Source organism: Ictidomys tridecemlineatus, chromosome 10, assembly GCF_052094955.1.
Source record: "Ictidomys tridecemlineatus isolate mIctTri1 chromosome 10, mIctTri1.hap1, whole genome shotgun sequence".
Taxonomy (NCBI): Eukaryota; Metazoa; Chordata; class Mammalia; order Rodentia; family Sciuridae; genus Ictidomys; species Ictidomys tridecemlineatus.
Window position 1 is genome coordinate 94,258,856 of NC_135486.1, and position 22,991 is coordinate 94,281,846.

General features: G+C 39.5%; 1 protein-coding gene across 3 annotated transcripts; it reads left to right on the forward strand.

The window, feature by feature from the left end:
- Nucleotides 1–283: 283 nt before the first annotated feature.
- Nucleotides 284–22,596, forward strand: Map3k8 (mitogen-activated protein kinase kinase kinase 8). 3 transcript variants are annotated; one of them, XM_040277661.2, is made up of 8 exons: nt 1,093–1,232; nt 4,684–5,042; nt 10,686–10,853; nt 12,363–12,624; nt 13,678–13,784; nt 19,350–19,502; nt 20,172–20,418; nt 21,459–22,596. In XM_040277661.2, exons 2-8 carry the CDS (start codon nt 4,707–4,709, stop codon nt 21,587–21,589), a joined length of 1,404 nt encoding a protein of 467 aa, XP_040133595.2. In that variant the 5' UTR covers nt 1,093–1,232; nt 4,684–4,706; the 3' UTR covers nt 21,590–22,596. The 3 variants fall into 3 exon arrangements, with proteins under 3 accessions (XP_077879588.1, XP_040133595.2, XP_077879587.1); XM_078023462.1 differs by lacking the exon at nt 1,093–1,232 and adding an exon at nt 284–855 and having other exon boundaries at nt 20,172–22,596; XM_078023461.1 differs by having other exon boundaries at nt 20,172–22,596.
- The last annotated feature ends 395 nt before the right edge of the window (nt 22,597–22,991 follow it).

The window sequence follows — 22,991 nt, forward strand, 5'->3', positions numbered from 1 at the left end:
ATAGACTTGGTTCCGAGAAATCCAGAAGTTCCCTATGCCTCCCGCAGTTCGGCTGGGAGAGGAAGAGGTGCCTGGACTCCCTGCTCCGGGCATGGAGCGCAGGAGCGCGTATCCTCCCTGCCGCAGCCTGGGACACTGGAGCAGGCCAGAGCGCGTGAGCACACTGGAATACACTATCTTCCTTCAGAACTGAGCAAGGACACTGTCACCCTTTCCGACTCTGCCATTAATACCTCCCCTGCTCACAGGTCTGGGAGCAAGCTCATCGGTGTTGCCTAAGTTCCACTAGGGCTGCGGCTGCTATCCAGGGTCCCAGTGGAGTCTGTCCTCAGATCCCCACCTCCCCTCAACACACACACCTCCCAAGCTGGAGATGACCTGACTCCAGCGCCAGGCTCCGCTCCTCCCAAGTCCCGCCTTCGGCTTCGCCCCAGCGCCCCGAGGGCAAACGGGTGTTGGGGGGGCGGTGAGCGGACGGAATTTCCCAGCGCGGGGGCTCGGGCTTCCACGGCAAACGGGCAGTCTCTTTCTGTTTACGGAGAGAAAGGGGAAATGGAAAAGGCGGGGAGGCGGCGGCTGGCGTCCGCTGCGCCGCCCCTGGGCTGGCTCAGACGCTGTGAGTCAGGGGCGGACGAGGACGGCCTGAGAGCACGGGCCGCCGGGAACGCACTCGCCGGCTCAAGTCTTGAGGACGCGCCAAGCTCCGGGGGCCGATCGCCCTGGCTCCCTATCCTGCCGCAAGACCTCGGTGCCCCGGTGTGCCTGGCTGCGGAAGGCCGGCCACCAGTTGCGCACCGAGCCTTCGGGGGAACCCGGCTGGAGCGCTGGGCTGGCGGGAGTGCGCGAAGAACGCAGGTAACCCAGAGTTTGGGAGCCATTCGGCAGCCTCCCCTGGGTGCTCCGGGGTTTCACACTCAGAAATAGAGTGTACTGCCCTCAAAGGGGAGAAGTCCGGGGCCAAGTGAGTTAGGAGTGTTGCGGTGAGCCGCTGCAACTCCGCCGCGGCCCTCTGCGCTGGTCGCCAGCTGCAGGCAGGCACAGCTGGAAAGCACCTTGCGCAAGGGTCTCACGAGGTATGGACTCGCGGCTCCTCCCCCTTCCTCTTACTTCCCGGATCCCCGGCTACCGGGCAGTGCGGGTCTGGGCAGTGAGCTGTGAACCCCGGACGCGCTGTCACTGCGCCTCCTTCGGGGGACGCCGCCTGGGCGGCTGCACTCTCCTTTCAGAGATCGGTGAGTGCACCGTGAAGGCTGGAGGAGCCTTCTGCTACTCGCTCAAATGATGGGTACTTTTATAAGTTATTAGCCCTTTGAGGCTCCCTTGGCTTTAAGGATCAGGTAGAAAGGAGTGTGTGTTTGGTGGTGGTGATGGTGCTGTGTGTGTGTGTGTGTGTGTGTGTTAGGTTGAAAGACAAATTTGGACCGTAATTAAAGGCTGCTCTTGATAAAAACAGGGAGAGAAACGTATTTGCTAAGTAGAGTACATTCCAATTCCAGCGGAGGCCCTCATCCCTCTGATGGATTGAGGTTTGTGTGCTGTCACCTCTGGCATATGGCCCTAAGGCTTTGTCCTATAAGGGAAATAGGATAGTTGTGGTATTTAGAAGAAGAGCGACTTAGATTATACAGGGCTGGAATGCACCATTCTGGGACTTTTTGAGAACAAAAATACAGTTAAGAGATGTGTCCTGCGGGGCAATGTACTATTTTGGCAGGAAAAATATCTTCTAATTGGGAAGTAACACAAGATGTATTCATCTTTTGTTAGGCAGAAGTTCATGCCTAACAATCTTGGCCATTTTCATTCACATTTGCCAGGAAACACTCAAGTTTTGTTTATGTCAGTGGCAGTAGCCAGGAGCATTACATTAATGTTTACGAATAGTATTTTTTCTTGATTTTATTGCTGATTTCTGAAAAAAATTCGAGTGCATACTTTTGACTGTATTTGCCCATCTCTCCATTTATAAAATTAGCATAATTTTTATTCTATTAGAAAGCCAAAATTTGATGAGGATTTTTATTATAAACTGTATCTAGGTCAGTCATCTTATACTAAAAGTCTTTATTGCTAAACTAAAATGTATTCACCATCTGTACTTTGTCTAGATGTGTACTGATCATGCATATCTTAAACTGTTAGCCTACTGTCTGCTTAATTAAGGTGAGAAAGTGCTCAGTGTCTTTGCTGGAGTGTATAGCAGGAATGACTGGTCTTCAGGGTTGCCAGGGAGCACAGATTTGTGTGACAAGAGTCCTAAGTTGCTAAGGAATGGAGCAAGCTCTGAGGAAAGTCTCAGTGTCAAACACTCCTTCACTTCTCCTGTCCTCCCCTTCAGATCTCTCTCTCTTCCCCTCACCTTAAAGTTTAAGAGTGTGCTTGTGTGAGTGTGTGTGTGTGTGTGCGCAACCTCTTTGGTTTACATATAAAATGCTTGAGACTTTCTGCAGCATTTAAAAACCAAAAGCTGTCTTTCCTCTCTAGATCAACTGAATAAATTATATAGACTTTTCTTCTCTTAAGTCATCTTAACATTGGGAACTTTATTTTCTTTCAAGTGATCCATTTAAGTCAGTCCAGGAGGCTTGGATCCTTGCAGTTAGTTGGGCCATAAATTAGACTGGTTTGTTGCCATTGTTGTTGTTACTTCTGTTTTTCTAGTAAATTCTATGAGGAGAAACTGCAACTAAATGGCTCAGTGAAACTGAAGTCAAATGTTCTTCCATACCCTGAGAGGTTCCCTTCATAATGTTACAGATGCCAAGAACTTGAATCTCAGTCTCCCCTCAAAAATGTACAAGATCTTGCTTTTGGATCTGTCTGTCTTTATAAACTACTGAGCTCTTAGAGGAAAAAGAAAAAAGACATGCAACATCTCTGAGAGGGAGCAATCTCTGAGAGGTAGCAACCATCAAAGCATTTCATAGATTTCTGCTTTTTCTTTTTTCTTTGACTCTTACTTTAGGCAATCTTCAAAAGTTTACTGTGAGGGAGGCTGCGGAGCAGGTAGCCACATCTCATTTGCTGATAAGAAAGGTGGCTAGCGATATCTGCAAAGCTAGATCTATGACTCGGTATTTTTCTCTTGATACACATAAAGCAGCTACCCATGACAGTTTATTTACTGTGCACCAGACATGTGCACACAAATTGATTTAATGCTCTCAGCCTTCTCAGGAAGTAGGTGCTGGTCTTTTTTCCATTTTACAGATGGGGGGAAATGAGGTACTAAGAGATTAAGGTACTTGTTTAACATCAGGCAGGCTAAGGTTTGACTCCAAGTTGTCTGAGTCTAGAGGAATATTAGACTGCAGGATGGTAAGAGACTGATGATACTAAATTATGTGGGATTTGTTTGAAAATGAAATGCACTCAGAGAGAAGCAGATGGCTGGGTCATGCATGCAGGTGGCCACGGGTAGAGCATTTCCTGAAGCTTTAAACTGAACCTCCAGGTTGATTGAGATACATAGCGTTGGTAGTGCTGTGTGTATTAATTCTTGTGCTCTTTTATTTTATTTTATTTTTTTGGTGTTTGGTATGGAACTCATGAATGGTAGGCAAACACTCTACCACTGAGCTATACCAACCAGGGCATAAACATCTTTCAGAGAGAGGCCCTACTTTCAGGAATGCTGTGGTTTAAGTAGAGAGAGAGCTTCAAAGTTTGCTTAGATCTCTTGGATCCTGTTGTTTTTACTTTGGGAATGGGTTGAGTTGTTCTAAGATCCACAGGAACAGCCTCTTTTATCCTTTGCATTCTTTTTCTCATCTACGCATTCCCAAGTTGTTGTACCTGATTGCATAAAAGAACTGAAATACAGCTTTGTCTGAGGTAGTCAGTTGATCTTAACCTGTGGTTTGCTTATGATAGATTGGACTTTCTTGGCTTATTTCTGCTGCCACAGCTTCTAGAAGGTCATTGGTTTAGATATTAAATTAACCTTCTGGGACTTGCATTATGTTTGTTTTATACTATTACAGAAGGGGAGAGCTGTATCACAGGTTAGACAAATTGTCTCCTTTCTCATACTTACCCCTGGCAGAACTAGGATCTGAGGTCCTATCCCCCTTCTAATGAGCTTTTAAACTTGTTTGTATAAGAATTTTACTGAAACTTGACTTATCAACATCACATTTGCCTAGATTAAAATCTGTTTTACTTTCTTTGGGTTCTCAACCTGGCTTTTATTTGTAAGTTAGTTCCTGAATCTTTTCAAGTAGTTCTTTTTTTTTTTTTTTTTTGTTACAGTTACTATAAGCATAAAAGACATAGTGATTCTTGCAGGGAGATACTACTTTGGGGTACACTTGGGCCGTGTGAAGTTGGAAGCTCTAAGGAGCAGGGAACCTCAGGACTAAAGAGTTCTGAGCTGTTCTTTATTCTTATTTATGTTTAGTGAAGTTCATTTTCAGTAGCTGATGCCACAGTGAGTAACCAGCAGAATCTCTAGATCTCAGGTTTCCCTTCGCAAAGCTGGCTGCATGAAAGATTATCTAAGGTCTCTTTCAACTGACACTGTCTGTCCACTTGAATTCACACACATTGTTGACAGAGAGCCCTCATTATGAACAAAGGCAGGGAGAAGCCTAGTCACAGTACTTTCAATTCAGATTCCCATTGGTTTCCAATGCAAATATCAATAGTAAACTGAGTTTGTTGTTGTTGTTGTTGTTTTCGTAGACTCTCCAGAAGGCACCACAGTAATGGAGTACATGAGCACTGGAAGTGACAATAAAGAAGAAATTGATTTACTAATTAAACATTTAAATGTATCGGATGTAATAGACATCATGGAAAATCTTTATACAAGTGAAGAGCCAGCGGTTTACAAACCCAGTCTAAGGACCATGTGTCAAGATAGTAATCAAAACGAGGAGCGTTCGGACTCTCTGCTGCTTAGTGGCCAAGAGGTGCCTTTGTTGTCATCCGTCAGATATGGAACCGTGGAGGATTTGCTTGCTTTTGCAAACCATATATCAAATACCTCAAAGCATTTTTATGGACATCGACCACAAGAATCTGGAATTTTATTAAATATGGTATGTTTTTTCTGATCAGTTGAGTGCTGTGTGTCCGCTTTACTAGTGTGGCTTCATTTAATGCAGAGTGGCATTTGAACTTGGTTTACACTGTCTTTCAGGTGTGGTTTTTGAATGCAGTTACTGGTAAGAATAACCTCCACGTTGAAAATGCAAAAAAAGGTCTTTGTGAAAATTTCCACTTAAAGAGTCAATCATAATTTAGTAGTGGCTCTAAAAATTAAGAATGTCTTTTTTGGGGGGTGGGGATGGTACAAGGAAAGTGCTATTTCACTATTCCTCTAGTCCTTAATAATGCATTTATTAAAAAAAATTATTAAAAAGCTTATTCATCATTTACACAGAAGAGAGGTTTAATGAGACTCCTTCAGCTGAGAGGTGAATAAACTCTTTGACTTAATACTTTTAAAGGCTGATTTAGTCGTTCTTCTCTTGCCACATTGTGAAGTGTTATAATACACTAATATTGGCTAAATTCAGTTCTTGCAGAAACCTAGTTTGTAAGTAGCAGATAGCTTCCCACAGATCAACTCTGCAATCACCAGTCTGAAAGACAGATGATGTATTTGCGTAGTCATCCCAAGTATGCAAATAATCCAAAATATTGTGACAACACTGTGTTGCCCCAATAGTTCCATCAGGTGACATGTTTAGGTGTAACTGGCTTTGTGCCAGGCTTTTAGTATGTCAGAGGTGAATGTGGGTGCTGGCTAAAGGTGATCTAATTTTTTAAAAAAAGAACAGTTTGCAAAACAGTAGGTGGTAGCTTGCAAAACCTGCTTATTGATGAAAGTGACTCTCTATATATACTATTCCTTTAGTATATCTAAATGGCAGAATGACCAATGCTCAGGGAATATTAGTGATAAATGAGCATACAGTCTGATACTATTTAATGAAAAACAACACAGTAATTTAGGTCAGCTATGTTGTGTTGTTTTGTTAGAAGCCAATTATGTTCAGGTGAATGTGGAGCAAGATTATATTTTGCATTATTGTGTGGCTTCCTTTGGTCTGGATATACTGGAAATAAAATGCATTTAATAGTTCACTAATTCCTTTGCTTTCAGAATATTACTTGCTTTTATAAATAGGAAGTAATAATTTGAACTGGGAGCAATGCCTGATTTTAATAATATAAATGTGTATAATGATGAACAGACTTTTTATGTTTGATTTTTTTTTTTACCTATTTGTTAAATGAAAACCTTCAGAATAAACAAATTGCCCTTGCTAGTAAACATATAAAGAACTAGGTATGATTGGCCATTCCCCTGGCCCCTCAGACTGTTGGAGAGATGGGGCATGTATAGAAAAGAATTTATGAAAGTTACAAAGAATACAAAGAAATAGCCTCCTGAAAGTTTTTAGGAGTGAGGCCAGAAAAGCTAAGACAGAAAAGGTGACAAACTAATCCATTCAAAGGAAGTGAAAATTTCATAAATAAAGAGTAAAAGTAAAATGTTGTCATTCTCTGACCAGGGGCCTATGCTCTATAAAGGAACAAATGCATACTAAAGAAAAATTTTAAAGTAGGACATTACCATAAAGGTAGGGATCTTGAAAGCTTTCACAATATTTTTATTTCAAAAATGATCAACAATGTGCAAAAGCAAGAAGTCTGAAAAACAGAATGGAATAAGAGAAGGACCTCAAAATGCACAGGAATGTGGATCAAGTCTCACCAGGCCAGTGGTCAGTGGGTCTGGGGGGCTACGATTGACTTTGCTGTCACTGACATAAAGATTGTCTCCACCTCTGTGACTGGTGGTAACCTACTTTATCAGTAATGGCCTAGGCATTGGGACTTGTCATCTCTGATCTCAGCCACTGTGAGACAGAAGGTAAAGCAGGCAGGATTGCTTTTAACTTTCATTCCTTCTAGCCTTGTGCTTCCTATGGACCCAGCTGATAGACCAGATCTTTTTCTTTTCATCGATCTCCATCTACTACCCTATCAAAACTTTACACTTGTGGGCTTTATTTGCTGTTTTCCATTTAAAGAGTCAACCGTAAGTTAGTAGTGGTTCTACAAATTAAGAATGTCTTTTTTGGGGGTGGGGATGGAACAGGGTAGGAAATTATCTACCATCTAGATTGGTTCCAAGGTAAAATCTATCTATAAATTGTACCTGTATGTCCATCCCTTTGTATTATAAGGGTGGACAACTTTATTCACCTGTTGATTTGCTAGCCATAGTTGGGACATCCATAGTATATCAGGTTCTTTTCCAGAAGCTACATCCAGAACTTTGGGTAGACTGGAGTTTACTGCCTGGTGCATGCAGGAAACAAGTGAGTAGGTAATTTTAAAACAGTGTGCCACTTCCCAGTGCAACTGAGCCCCTGTTCTGGGAATGCTTCAGCAGAACACCTCACAGAGCCACAAGTATGGGTAGGGGAAGAGAGAATGACAGCACAGGCTTCCAAGAAGAATTGGTACCTAAGCTAAGGTCTGAAGCATGGAGTTGGAGTCAGCCAGATGAGGTGGGGAGTGTTTCGGATGAAGAAGGGCACAGCATGTGTAAAGGCCTGGAGGCACAGAGACCAGGTGTGTTCAAGCAGCCAACAACCACAACGCTGCAGAGTTAATTAGGCAGGGTGGAGTACCAAGAATTATAAAAATATCCTGAAGCATAGGCATGTTGAATGGTACTCTCTCTGTGTGTGTGTGTGTGTGTGTGTGTGTGCGTGTGTGTGCATGTGTGTGTGCTATTTTCCTAAAAATAATATTTGTTAAAGGTTCCATTGACATCCAGTGAGATGTAGGAAAGGAACTTTAGGAGACTAACTAGCAATTGTTTTGTGTTAGAACACTACAAGTTTTCTTTTGTTTTTTTAATAACCTAGGCTGTCTTATGACTTGATCTAGGGATAGATAACCCAAAATGGGTTTCAAACACTCAACTGTTTCGTGGTTATGTGTGGAGCTGAAGGGCCTCCAAAGAATTCAAAGGTGACGTTCCCTGGGGGTTAGTCATGGAGTCAGAGTTTCTCTAGGTTCAAAAATCCTACTCATGTGTTATAGTGTTAACTTGCCTCAGCATCTGTAGCCTCTGAACTCAACGCCCCTGCCATCAGTCTTACAGCCCAGAACCTAATGTGAAGGTTCCGTGTGTTTTGTGACCAGCAGAGTAGGATAGAGCTAGCTTTGCCTTTGTTCTAGATAATCTGTTTCTGTGACTGTATCCCAGGTTTACATCATATAGTTATTTACAGAATCTTTTCTTACTAAAATACTTAAGAAATTTTTTCAAGTGCTCTTCCCGGACCCAATATTGTTTAGGATGGATTATTATCTAGATGAGGAAATAGAAAGCAGGATCATAGTGTTTACACTTGAAGATGTAATGTTTGCATTTGGAAAGTTGAAGAATTGGCAGAGATAAATAGCATAGAGTTCCATAAGATTGTTTGGTGAATGAATAAATAAATAAATAAATGAAAGAAAATCTCAAATCCCAATAGGGAAGTTCTAAGGCTAGGGAAAGAACCAGGAACTTTGCAAAACTGTCCATTGCTCAGCATTTGTACATCACAGGTTCAGAGCCTGTCATCAAAGTAGCCATGGGGAACTCTGGACATTAGGAGCAAGGCCCTTAAGACACAAAAGTGGGTAAACTAGGGTTGAAGAGACTTGTAGAGGAAAAGACTAAAATGTGCTCAGTGACATGTAAATGTAGGCTTTTAATAACTGGGTTTGCGTCATAGCTCCTTGCATCATAATTGCCTCCTTCTAGAACACAAAAGGCTCTTAGGCAGACAATGGGAGCTAAGCTTTGGGGTAAAGACAGATGTGAGTTTGAACCCTATCTCTGGAACTGACTGGTAGATTACTTAAACTCTTGAAGTCAGTTTCCTCATCTATGAAATGGAGATAAAAATAATACTTGCCTCAGAAGACCATTGTAGACTTTGATGAGATGAAACATTAAAGTACTGAGTATACTGCCTGGTCCATAATTAGCACTCAATAAACCAATGCCATTAATGTCCTTCATCCTCTTGAACAGAATAAGAAGGTGAAACTGGGTCATAGCAAAATTATTTTGGACAAAAGTAAAACTTTCATGAAGGTGAATTAAGCCCTGAAATTGTTAACTGGAGGGTGCAGTGAAATTGGGTCTGTTAATATTTGCCATCAAGAAAGGGCCGCAAATCAAGTTCAGTTGAGTACTGAGTATAATTCTGTCTACATGTGCACCATATCCTCAGCATGCTGCAAAGAGGCCTCCAGCAACTATAGGCGGCACTTGGAGAAAAGAGGTCATGTTTCAAACAAGGCAAGGCTGTGGTGTGTACCTAGTCATATTCCCTCCAGGGCCCTGCACAGGGTCCCACACAAGCAGAAGCACTCAGTAAATGTCTGATTTTTAGGTTTAGTGACTTTGCATTTCTCAGGGTTATTCTCTGCTTCATTCCTTGATGTAGCTAAAATGAGCTATCACGGAGGCTGAGGGAACAACCCTTCTGGTTTCTAGAACTATGCCTGAAACAGTGATGAGTGAGGAATCCCAGCCATCTGCAACTGGGTCAGGTGCTCATTCCTGCCCTGTAGAGTAGATATGGCAGTTTTTTATGTTCCCCTTCAGGTGCTTCTGTTCTTGGTATAGCATAATGTCCTTAGATAGTTTCAGAAATTCCTGAATTCATAATCTGAAGCCATAATATTGCTTGTTGCATTTAGGAAAAACTAATTTTTTTGAGACTACTACCTAGAAAGAACATTCTAGACATTCTTGATATATCTTCCTGGTCATGTTTCCCATGGATTATTATGTTAATTTTGTGTTCATTTTAATTGTTATCTTTTCATTTTTTTCCTCTTTAAAAGGTGAGATATACTTTCTACCCTGTAAAACTCACAGAGCTTAAATGTCCACTTTGTTGAGCTTTGACAAATGCCCACAGCCTCATTGCTATTAGCTCTTAATTTTCAAGTTGACTCATTTTGTTTTTATTTATTTATGTTTTTCTTTGCATTGACTAGTTTTGAAAACTGGTTCTAAGTGTTTGCTTGGTCTCAAACCCTCTAAGGTCAGGCATCTTCTACCTCTCATTCATGGCTGCCTCCTGAGCGCCAGTCCCAGTGCTGGACATACATTAGGCATGAAATAGATATTAAATGAGTAAGTGGATGAGAAATGATCCTTCCCTGAGTTTATTTATGTGGCATGGTTAAGTCATTGCTCTGGCATCACATATTGTTTTCCAAAATCCTCCATGATCCTCAGGTAATTTCCACGCTCTCTCTATGCATCATGTGTGAGTAAGAGCTATGCAGACAAACAGGTTAGCACATTTTAATAGAAACAAGTCAATGTGCAGGCACAGTTGGCGATCTTCATATTCAGCCTTTGGGTCATCCTCCTTAGATAAATAATTTTGAAGTTCTATTTGACAATTAATCACTCATGCATAGATGGAAATGTGACTAGGTCCGACCAGGGATCTCTGTCTCTCTTACATGCTTTCTCTGTCTTGCTCAAGTTCTAAATATAGTCTCTGTACAATGTTAGGATTACACAAGGCACCATTAATTTTAAATGCAGTGTTTAAGAATGCTTCTAAAATAACCAGCTCTTATTGGGTGGACAACCCTTGCTGAGATTCTCACCCTGCTGCATGTTTATTTTCTAATAGGTAATCACTCCCCAGAATGGGCGCTACCAAATAGACTCTGATGTTCTCCTCATCCCTTGGAAGTTGACTTATAGGAACATAGGCTCGGATTTCATTCCTCGGGGGGCTTTTGGAAAAGTGTACTTAGCACAAGATATGAAGACCAAGAAAAGAATGGCATGTAAACTGGTATGTACATTCACATGGCATGTTTGACATTATGAGTTGTTTTTTTTTTTAATTGTATTAATCCAAGTTTCTTACCCTTACACTGGATTTATCTAGGTGTATCTTACCCCAAAGCATTTGTTTTTCTGGATTTTCTTTCTACCTGGTGCCATTCAGTCCCTGAATGTCTGCATAGGTGCCTGTTTGATTTTAATCAAATTAAAGGAATGTATTGGTATATTTAGCAACAGCTTGGACAGCATCATCTCCCTTGAAGGGGAGTGAAGGCCAGCTCTCCTGCACTGTAAGAACAATCTGTGTGTAGCTCCTTTAATCCTCTCCACAAACAAGGGGGCTAGGCAGAGAAGGAGACTAGGAAAGCAAAAGGCTTTTCAGGGCTTCAGATTTAAAGGGCTGAATTTAAATATATATACACCACATATTGAAAAGACCCCATCTCTTCTTATTAAGTGATAACTGCCAAGGTGCTGCCACCTGGGAACAGTGTTTAGCAGAGTCTACACAAGCTGAGCAGTCACACATCATGTGACTTAATAATTCCACTTCTGTAGGTACACCCAACAGAAGCATGTCCATGGTCATTAAAAAGCTAGAACTAAGTTTTAGCATGTTCGTATGAGTACTATTTGTAAGAGTCCCAAACTGGAAACTTTCCCAATGTTGACAGGTAGAATATTTATACTCTGGAATACTGTCCTACAAGGAGAATAAATGATTTAGGACTAAAATAATGTGGATGCTTCTCAAAAACATCACGTTGAGCTCAAGCAGACAGACACAAAATAAGATCTACTAAATGAGATTTCTCTTTACATAGAGGACAGAAACAGGCAAAACAAATCCATGCTTCTCGACACCAGGATAGTGGGGAACCCTTGTAGAATGGTGACTGGAAAAGTCAAAGAGGGGATTTCTGGTTTGCTGGTAGAGTTCTGTATTTTTATTTAGATGGGGATTTCATTTATGTGTTCAGTTGATAGTTCATTGAGTTTGACATTTCACTATCTTTACACTTTTATATGTGTCTGGTTTGTTTGTTTTAAATGGACTTTAAAGTGTGGTCAAATAAAGTACACTCATCTTTTTTTCCTTGTGGTGTTAGGAATCAGACCCAGGGCCTCATGCATGCTAGGCAAGTTCTCTACTGCTGAGCAATGTCCCCAGACCCAAACACTCAATTTGGATTTAACAAAAAATAAAATAAAAACTAATTGCTGAATATTATGTTTCAATCTCTTATCATAATTAAAGGACCGAAAATATGTTGTCCTCATTTGTTCCTTCTTAAAGATTCACTAGAGTACTTGTTTTGAATTTTATACTGAGAGCTGATATAATGTAGAGGCAGATCAGAGGTAAACATTACTTTAAGGTGGACATACCTTTTCATACAGGTCAAAGTAGCTTTGAGGTTATTTATTGCCCTCTGGTTTGTTGGTTGACCAGTATTCTATACTTTTCAATTATTCTCAGGTTGTTTAGACTCTTATTCCTATTTTTGTATTCTAGATCCCCGTAGATCAATTTAAACCATCTGATGTGGAAATCCAGGCCTGCTTCCGGCATGAGAACATCGCTGAATTATATGGTGCTGTCCTTTGGGGAGAAACTGTCCATCTCTTTATGGAAGCAGGCGAGGGTGGGTCTGTTCTGGAAAAATTGGAGAGCTGTGGACCCATGAGAGAATTTGAAATTATTTGGGTGACAAAGCATGTTCTCAAGGGACTTGATTTTCTACACTCAAAGAAAGTGATTCACCACGATATTAAACGTGAGTAGCTTGGGGTGTGTAGCATTTTAGCTTAAGCAGACCCTTGAGGTGGGAGGCAAATGGGCTCTTTCCTTCAACCTGAAGCCTCAGTGGCAGGGAAGACAGCACAGTTCACCTTCCTTCTCTTTGCACCTGAGGTAGGTCTTAGAAATGGGCTGGGTTGATAGCACTTTAAAAATCAGATGAAAAGATGATAACCCAACAGTTGATTCAAAGATTATAGCCACACATCTGTTAAGATATTCTGCCTTGGCCATTGTTAACAAGGCTGGAGGTGGAGTTCAGTAGTAGAGAGCATGCTTAACGTGCTTGAGACACTGGACTGGATCCCCAAAACTGAAAGAATAAAAAAAAAGTTACTTCTTTAAACACATAAATCAAGAGTTTTTTTAGGAACAAAGTAACTTTTTAATTTTAATTTTGAGGACCAACTAGTTAATAATTCGATCAGCCAGGCTTTACTGATCCTTTTCTAGAATTAAGATATGGTGAGGAAATAAAGAAGAAACCCATTATAAACCTTTAATACCTAATGTTGGGCTGGGGTTGTAGAATAGTGGTAGAGCGCTCGCCTAGCATGTGTGAGGCACTGGGTTTGATCCTCAGCACCCCATAAAAATAAATAAATAAAATAAAGGTATTGTGTCCATCTACAAATTAAAAAATACAAAAAAAAAAAAACCTAATGCTAAGTTGGACTAGCACAATTTTACTGAAAAACAAAGAGAAGAATATTGTACTTTCTGTTTTAAAAAAGTAATTAGATAATAGTATGCTTATATCTTAGAATTTGAAACTCAAGCTCTTGAGCATTATTCATGGCTGTAATCATCTATGCCAGCATTGGCTTAATTCTTGAGATTTGAAATGATTTTCACCTAAACTCTTATCAAGATTCATCTTCCTCTTTTAAACATAATATACCCTCTCATTAGGGAAAGCGATTCAGTCTGCTCTGATTTGAGACTCATTTTTATTTTAGATAATGGTTTCATTTTATGTACATAGGATATATAAACAAATTTGTGCTAAAATTTTTTCTTCTTGTTATAGCTAGCAACATTGTTTTCATGTCCACAAAAGCTGTGTTGGTGGATTTTGGCCTAAGCGTTCAGATGACTGAAGATATCTATTTCCCTAAGGATCTACGAGGAACAGAGGTAATTATATTCATATGAAAATATTCAGTATCTTTAGAAAAAAATGTATTCTAGAATTACTGTGAGAAAGGACAAAGAAGGGGATGAAAACCATTACATGAAAGTCATTCTCATCAGAACAAATTTAATGGTCACTTTTGTTTTGTACCAAGTTTTTAGTTTAACACTTTAATTCTAATTCTTTATTCTCTACTATTTATAATACATTATAATATTATAATATAATATGTATGCATGTACACATATATATTTGTGTGTGTATATATATATATAACATACAACTCTTAGACACCATCTAATGCCAAAATAGATTACCAGTTGAGCAATCCTCATCCTAATCTGAAAATCCAGAGATTAGGGATGTTCAGCTGGTAAAGTTTATGCAAATACTCCCAAATCCAAAAAACTCCCAAATCAGAAATGCTTCTAGTCCTAAGCATTTCAGATAAGAGAGATTCAACTTGCACATCCACAATTCAGCTTTAAAAGCAGTTATGAAATTACAGTTAACTTTACAAAAATAGGTTTAACACTGTAAATGATTTATGTTATTTAATTCTGACAACACTATTATTGGTAGTAATGTTATCATATTATGATACTATAAGGAAATAAACTTGAAGAGATCAAAATAAAATACCTGAAGTTGTTTAGCTTCTAACAGGTCTGAGACTTGAATTCTGTTCTTTCTTTAAGCCTAAAGTCTACCTACTGTATAATTATTTTTTTTCAGTACTAGGTATTGAACCCCGGGCCTCAAACACACTAGGCAAGCACTCTATCACTGAATAACACACATAGACCATTTAACATAATAAATATATTGCTAAAATGTACTACTAATATAACTAATACCATTATGTTTTGTTTCAATTACGGTCTTAATTACCATGATCATTACTACTTATTGAGAACTTCCTACAAAGCCCTATTTCTCATTCTAGGTGTCTTATAATAAACCTGAAGTCATTAGCACAAACACATCTCATTTGAAGATATAAAATAGGTATAGTATTTAGCTCATCTGTGAATCTAAATGAGTTTCTGGGGCAAACATTTATGGGCTTTCAAATAATATATTTAACATTCCCATCATTAGGCTGAGTGGTTGACTATAGCCAGTATCTACTGAGGGTCTGGCATGTGACAGACTATTAAGGACACCAGCCAGCATGTGCCCTTGGTGATACTTCTTGGTCCCCACTGTATAGTCAATTAGATTAATCGATTTACTTTTTAGAAAGTTATTCTAACATATTATTTTCTTATCTAACTAAATTTATTTATTTATTTTTGCAGTACTGGGGGTTGAACCCGGGGTGCTCTATCGTTGGGCTATATTTCCAGCCCTTTTTTTCTAGATTAATTTTTTAAGACAGGTCTTACTAAATTGCCCAGGCTAGCCTCAAACTTGGGAATCCTTCTGCCTCAACCTCCTGAATAGCTGGAACTACAGGCACGTACTATATCATGTGATGCCTAATTACATTTTATTTTTTAACTGCATACATAAAGGCATAAATTATACATATCGATGAGTTACCCTGTGATGTTTCAATACACATATATATCAGTTTAAGCATCTCTCTCCTCAAACTTATATTGCTTCTTTAGGGTGAAAACATTCAAAATCCTTCTTCTTGCATTTCAAGAGAGACAGTACACAATCACAACCTATAGTCATGATACCATGCAAATAGCACACCAGAACTTTTTGCTCATATCTAATAACAGCTGAGCTCTCAGTGATCAACCTTTCCCCATCCCTCCCTCCTCCAGAAGGATCTCTTTGAGATTCACATGAATTATTAAGAGATCAGCAGCTGAGTTCACAATAGGATGTGATGGGAACACAGCAATGCACCTGGGAAAGGTAAAGGTGCCTCTTGGCTACTCTTTGCTGAACCTCCCACACCCATAGTGGCCACTGGAAGTGAAGAGAGTCCTTGGCTACATTTTGCTTCAAGTCTACCATGTCAGTCTTGGTGTTGAACCAGATGACAGCCCATAGTGTAGCTGGTATATATGCTGTCATGAACTGAATTGCAGTGAGAAAAAAAAAAAATCTTGCTTCTAAACAGAGATTCTGTTATCCTTTTCTTAATTCTCCCAAAGCAAAGACTTCCCGGGCAGTGAAGAAACCCTTGTTTTGCTGACATGCCTGATGTAATTTCTGGAACTTATTTGAGAGAAATTTCTTGATCATCATGTTTGAGCAGAATAATATTCAGAAGAGAAACTGTAGAGTGTTAAAAAACAACAACAACTATGTTTAGTCCTCAGATCTTAAGAGTACTTTGCCAGAGCAAAATCTAATAAGACTTGATGCTTATGACATGTTTTCTTTGGAAAATGTTTCAGCATATTTTGGCATTACTTAGTAGTTCAGATATGTGACATTCCACCCTTTTTCCTGGAGCAAGTATGAGAAACTATTTATGGTATTAGAGATGGAAAATACCTTTTGCTTCCTGGCAATGCAGTCAAATTGAACATTTTGCAATGTTAGGGAAAGATGTGTCTTTTGGGGGATTCTTGAAGGATACTTGGATATGACATAATAGCAGATTTTTTTCACCACTGCATAGTGTTTAGACAAGTATTTTTCAGCTAATGCAAACTACTTTATATGAAGTGCAAAACCGGCTTTGGTGTTTATAAACTCTCTTTCAATCAACCTGCATTTTCTATCTGTGCAGTGTTCACAGACTAAAATTTGCTAATAGGGAGTGTGATAAATTTTGTAAAGTTATCAATGAACTCTTTCAGTAAACTTACTTTTATTTCTCATAGCAAATGAGATATATTTAGTCAAAGTCAACTGTACACATATAATGGATTTGCTTTCCTTTAGAACTTAGTTACATGGCTATTGCACAGCCAGATGACTTCTGATCCCTAACATATAATAGCTTACAAATACCAGTCATCTGTGTTGGATTTCTGTCTGTCTGTTTCTCACTCTCAGCATTCATATTCAGAGCATTATATTATAATCATATAAAACATATAAAGGGTCCATCTGCATGTATTTTTTTTAGTTTTACTTTATATAATAAAAACAAATATTGCATGAACATAAGTAATAATTTATCATTACATCCATAGTAGAGTCCTTTTTTAAAGTTCTCACCTTCTTCTGAGCCTGGTCTTACCCTCTCTAGGTTGATATGTAATCATCGCAGGCACATGCATACAGACATACATCCACATGCATAGTCTTTCTCTTAATAAAAAACGGGTTGAGAGGCAAAGGACTTAATTCTGACATCAGGCTTCTTACTCCGGGACCTATGCCTGAGGATGTACAACTCTCAGAGAGGGTCTCATTAGTTCTGTTTGCACCTTCCAGGCAGCCAGCCTGAAGAGTGCTTGTACATCATGCCCTGCTGCTGAGTGGTCTGCCTGTTCTGGCTCTTGTAGAGCTTGAGAGAATAGGAGCTCTGAGCCATGAAGTTCTGGGTGTCTATCTGAGGGCCAGCATCCAGGTCACCAGGCTGGACCCTTATGCTGCCATTGCCAGATGCAGCCTCAGTGTGCAGTCAAATAGAGTATGCAAAGCCACCTGTTCATGGCCAGTGTTGATTATACCAACAATATACAATTGGCTTAATCCTTACTTTACCCTGAGGGGCCTGAAGGAGATAGGTCTCCTCTATTGATATGAATGCCAACTCCATACAAAATCTAAATACTCTGTCTTTGTTGCAGAGAAAGTTTATGAACAGAGAGCTCATTTTAGCATGTTTGCTGAGAGTGAAAGGAAGTCAGCCTGGAAGTGAGTTGTAGGACAAAGTTGAGGGCTGGGAAGGGGAAACTGGGCAATTTCCCCAGGTTTTGAAGCTTGTTTTCTACTTACTTATTCAGAGATATATTCTGGGAACATTACCTTTTTCTCCATATTCATATGACAGACAGCATCAAAATTTTTTAAAACTAAATAATAGCTTTATTATTTCTCATTCAAAATACTTAATCCCACAAATGTTTAAGATTCCTGGCTTTTTTTTTTTTGCAACATTTGCATATACATGATGAGATATCTTTGCGGATGGGACCTAAACCAAAATAGGAAATTCGTTTATGTTTCATGCCTACCTTATACACAGAGACTGAAGAAAATTTTTACAATAATTTTAATATGCCTCTGTTTCTGTAGTTTGGAGTTATTTTTGGTTTTGTTTTGAGTTGGGCTTTGCTATGTTGTCCTGGCTTGTCCTGTAATCTGTGAGCTTAAATGGTCCTCCTGCCCATGTTTTCTAAGAAGCTGGAATTACAGACATGTGCCACCATGCCTTGTGCACTTGTGTTACATGACCAGTTACATGAGATCAGGGGTATAATTTTCTACTTGTGGCATCTTCTCAGAACTCAGAAAGCTTCAGATTTTGGAACCTTTAAAATTTTGGATTTCAGATTAGGGCTGTTCAACCTGAATCAAAACTTAGGATATTACCTACTATGTCTGTACCTAGCCATAAACATGGATTATTTGCTACTGATGTTTTCTGTTTTTATCTCTTAGAAGTTTAGAAATAAGCACTTCTTAGAGAATTATTTATAAAACTAGCCCTACTTACTTAGTATCTACCTGTTATACTAAATAGAACTTAGACACCATTAATGTGGCAGGCATGTCATTTTCAGTCACTGGGCTTACATGGTAGGTGGAAGTAAAAGGTGGTCCATGGAAATGACTCATTGTGGGCTAGGGATACAGCTCAGTTGGTAGAGTGCTTACCTTGCATGCACAAGGCCCTGGATTCAATTCCAAGCACCACAAAGAAAAAAAAGAAATGACTCATTAGGACCCCTTTTGCAGCATTACACTTTATTCGTTAAAGTTCTTCCCTTCCAAGCAATTGGTGTTGATATTCTGTAAGTTTCTGCCACCTTTTAACACTACTGATAATTAGAGGTTTGGCAACTAAATAACAGATGAGGAAGTATGTTTGTAGTATCACTTAAATATGAAAGGAGGCTGGGCGCTGTGTCACATGCCTGTGTCCTTTTGCAAAAGGATTGCAAGTTCAAAGCCAGCCTTAGCAACTTAACAAGGATTTAAGTAACTTAGCAAGACCTTGTCTCTAAATAAAATATGAAAAGGGCTAGGGATGTGGCTTGGTGGTTAAGCGCCCTGGGTTCAATACCTGCTACCAAAAATAAAAAATATATATATATATGAAAGGAATTGGTGTTTTGATAGAAAAATTAACTATACCCCATCAGTGTTTGCAGAACTCTGATTGGTGGGAGTCCCAGGTGGCTTCTTTGTTCTAGGCCCTTTGCTGTCTGAAGAACCATGTGTTCTGTCTGTGGAAGGAGGTATTCTTTGTCAGACTGCAGGGATACATCCATCCAAATCTGCCTAGTTCCAAGAGAATGTCTACTGCATACTCCTTAGCTTAAGGGAACACAGCAATGACATTACATTGTCCTCTGAAAGGACAAAACATGAAAAAAATATGATAAAAACGAATGGGCCAATTTTCAGAACTGGATTAGAGAAATGAAAACCCAGACAACTGAGAGGAATCAGGCTGATGTTTCCCATATCTTTTCCAGATTTACATGAGTCCAGAAGTGATCCTATGCAGAGGCCATTCCACGAAGGCAGACATCTACAGCCTGGGAGCCACGCTCATCCACATGCAGACAGGCACCCCACCCTGGGTGAAGCGCTACCCCCGCTCAGCCTATCCCTCTTACCTGTATATAGTAAGTGAGGGTCAACCAGGGATGGGGGTAGTTTCACTTGCTGATGGGGAGGGACTGTTCTACCTCCCATAATACCCACTCCTGAATGGGGTGATGGTGAAATAGTGTTCATGAAAGTTAGCTGTGGGTTCCTCCCCTGTGGAAGTAAGCTCCATTTTGCAAAGAAAACAGGGCTATTCTAGTGGGAACATACCAAAATGTCCATTGGGCATAAATTATATGCTATTCTATTGCACTGTATATGTAATAATAAAATACCACATTATAGTGTCAAAATACTACGAATCTGTCAACCAAGAAAATTTTATATGCTCTTTGAAAACTTTTAAAGAAAAGGTAGATTATTGATCTTTGTCTAGCCTGGCTTATAGTGGATTGTGCAATTCCCATTTTGCTATTGAGAGCAAATGTTTTCCTATTATTGCATGGTGACCTTTGGGCCATCCATGGGAAGCGGACATTGCTTATTCAAACCTAGCATGTGCTTTTTGCAGCATTAAACCAAAAGATGGGTTTAAGTGCCCTAGGAAATTAAAGGGAATCTTCTTTAGGAGTATGAACCATATTTGTTGTAAATCGTATGGTGGGGAGCAGATTAATTTCTGGGTCTGGACCTCTGTTGAGGGTCTGTTTCCATGCCATTGATACTAAGTTATTTTTTTTTGGTAGATCCACAAGCAAGCACCTCCTTTGGAAGATATAGCTGATGACTGCAGTCCAGGCATGAGAGAGCTGATAGAAGCCGCCCTGGAGAGGAACCCCAATCACCGTCCAAGAGCAGCAGACCTGCTAAAACATGAAGCCCTGAATCCCCCCAGAGAGGATCAGCCACGCTGTCAGAGCCTGGACTCTGCTCTCTTTGAACGAAAGAGACTGTTGAGCAGGAAGGAGCTGGAGCTTCCCGAGAATATTGCTGGTAGGACACTCTGTGGCATGCAGTGCCCCTGGCCTCTATTCTTCCTCTGTTCATGTCAAATCTCTGATGTAGTTCAGGAATGTATTCCAAAAAAAGGGGGAATGACAGGGTGCAATGACACATGCCTAGATGTAGTCCCAGCTGCTCAAGAGACTGAGGCAGGAGGATCCCTTGAGCCCAAGAATTCAACTGGGCAGGCGCTGTTCTTGAATACCATGTGTTGTTTGAGAAATTCAACAAAAAACATTAACAAAAGCAATTTTTTTTTAAAAAATGGCTAATTTACCATCAAATTATAGCAGGTTTTCAGGGTAAGTGAATGTTACCTAAGGTAATCATTAAAAATTGCCTCTGACTTGCTTTTTTGCAACAGAGACTGTTATTTGGTGTTAAAAACAAATGGAGCATGACAACTTTGCTATAAGTGCAGGTTATGTTTAACTTAATTTACCTTAATTAACAGGGTAAGACCATCGTGTCTTGGGTTAGAAGCCTCCTAGCACTGTTTTACTCTGAACAGATAAAATACTGAGTTTGAAGTCAACTTGCATTTTTTTCTTTCTGTGCTTAAACTCTCTTTGTCAGCTCTGAATCGTTTCCATCTAGGAAAGTCATTATGCATTCCAGGAGACTGGATATGCATGGAGAGGTACTTTCATTTTTATTGATCTGTGGCATTTGTAGTCCATTGAGGCCCAAACCCAGATGTCAAGTCTGGAATGCTTATTTCCATTTCTCTGCTTTTCGTCTGATTTTTTTTTTTTCTGTATTTAAAGAAAACCATCTGGGTTGTTGTAAAATGTGCCAGGATTTCTAACAAATTTCTTGTCATCATTAACTCCTGTTTGAACTCTTTGGTCTATGTCATGATCCATTAATTAGCCCACAGAGTATTCAAAGGGCTATCTGTAACAAAACCAGAGCTTGGACCCTGTTTGAGTAGGCCCCAAAGGATCATTTCTTTGCAGAAGGAATATGTGTGTGTTATTTCACATGGCCCCTTGTATTTTATTGTGTTTTTGCAATGTTTCCCTTTTCAGATTCTTCATGCACAGGAAGCACTGAGGAATCTGAGATGCTCAAGAGACAGCGTTCTCTCTACATAGACCTTGGTGCCCTGGCTGGCTACTTCAATCTTGTTCGGGGCCCACCAACACTGGAATATGGCTGATGGATGGCACTATTTGCTCTCAACTAAAGACAGCCTTTATCTCCTGGACTTTGGATCTGCAGACTCTACAGAGTGGCTCTAGATAGTGAATTATACCCTTTATTAAAAGCCGGCAGTAGGGATTCCAGTGACATACATATGAATGGGACTCCAAGTGGCCCCTGTGGATTTGATTTGTGAAGCTACTCTGGTATATGCCAGGTCTCAAGGTTCTCATTTCTCATGTGGCAGGAATTAAAGGAAGAAAGGGAAAAGTTGATGGAAGGATCATTTCTGGTGACTGATTTCATTCAGTGTGAATTTTGCTTGAAATTTTAAAAATACCAATCATGAGGAGACTAGCCTAAAATTACTATTCTTGTTTCTTATTTAAATGTGGGATCTTCCTTTAACTCAGAATAATTGTGTTGTATATATTGGTGTATATAGTAGGATAATTCTTGGAGCCTTTGTTGGTAGATTCAAGTATCAATTGAATACATTATATTTTGGGTAAATAGAATAACTTGACTATTGTAGCAATAAGCTTAACTAGTGCCTTAAAAATGGCTGTATACTTAGGAGCCATCAGACAGCAGGCCACTAGTGAGTCTCTTTTATGTTCCTATGGAAACACTTTGTACTGTACATGCTATGCTTAAAGCATTTGAAACATGATGTTTTGAATGTGGATAAAACTGTGTAAACCACATAATCTCTGTACATCCCAAAGGATGAGAAATGTGACCTTTAAAAATGGAAACATTTGTAAATTCTTGGTGATACTACTACTTTTGTAATTCTTCTGAGTATTTTCTTTAAAGCATTTGTATATGAAAATAGCATACTGTGTATGTTTTATATCAAATGCCTTCATGAATTTTTCATATATGTACATATTTGTAGCATTGTAAAGTATGTAAGTATTCCTACTTAAAATATGTTTTTACATTATGCAAAGGAAACCCAACATTTTTGTTCAATGTGACTGGTCAAATCAACTGAATAAATTTAATATTTTGTCTTAATTATTATAAAAGTGTGCTTCTTGACTGGGACAGGATGGGTCATAAGTTGGTTCATATGTTGAAGGAGAATTAAGAAGGCAAAAAAATACCTGGGAGTTTTGCAAATTGTGTACTCTTTTCCCATTGCTGCTCTCTAAAGTCATTGTTGTCAACTGACATGTGTTTTATCCTCTGATATGTTGAAGTACAAAAAAAAAATCATAAGCCACTGGTTATGGTAAGTGGGGTCCTGTTTTGTATTTTGTTTTTATACTTTTATATTTCCCATGAATGGAGGATTTCATGTTCTTATTAATATTTGCAAATTTTTTAAAATTTTTTTTAGTGAGAGAGAGAGAATTTTAATATTTATTTTTTAGTTTTCGGCGGACACAACATTGTTTGTATGTGGTGCT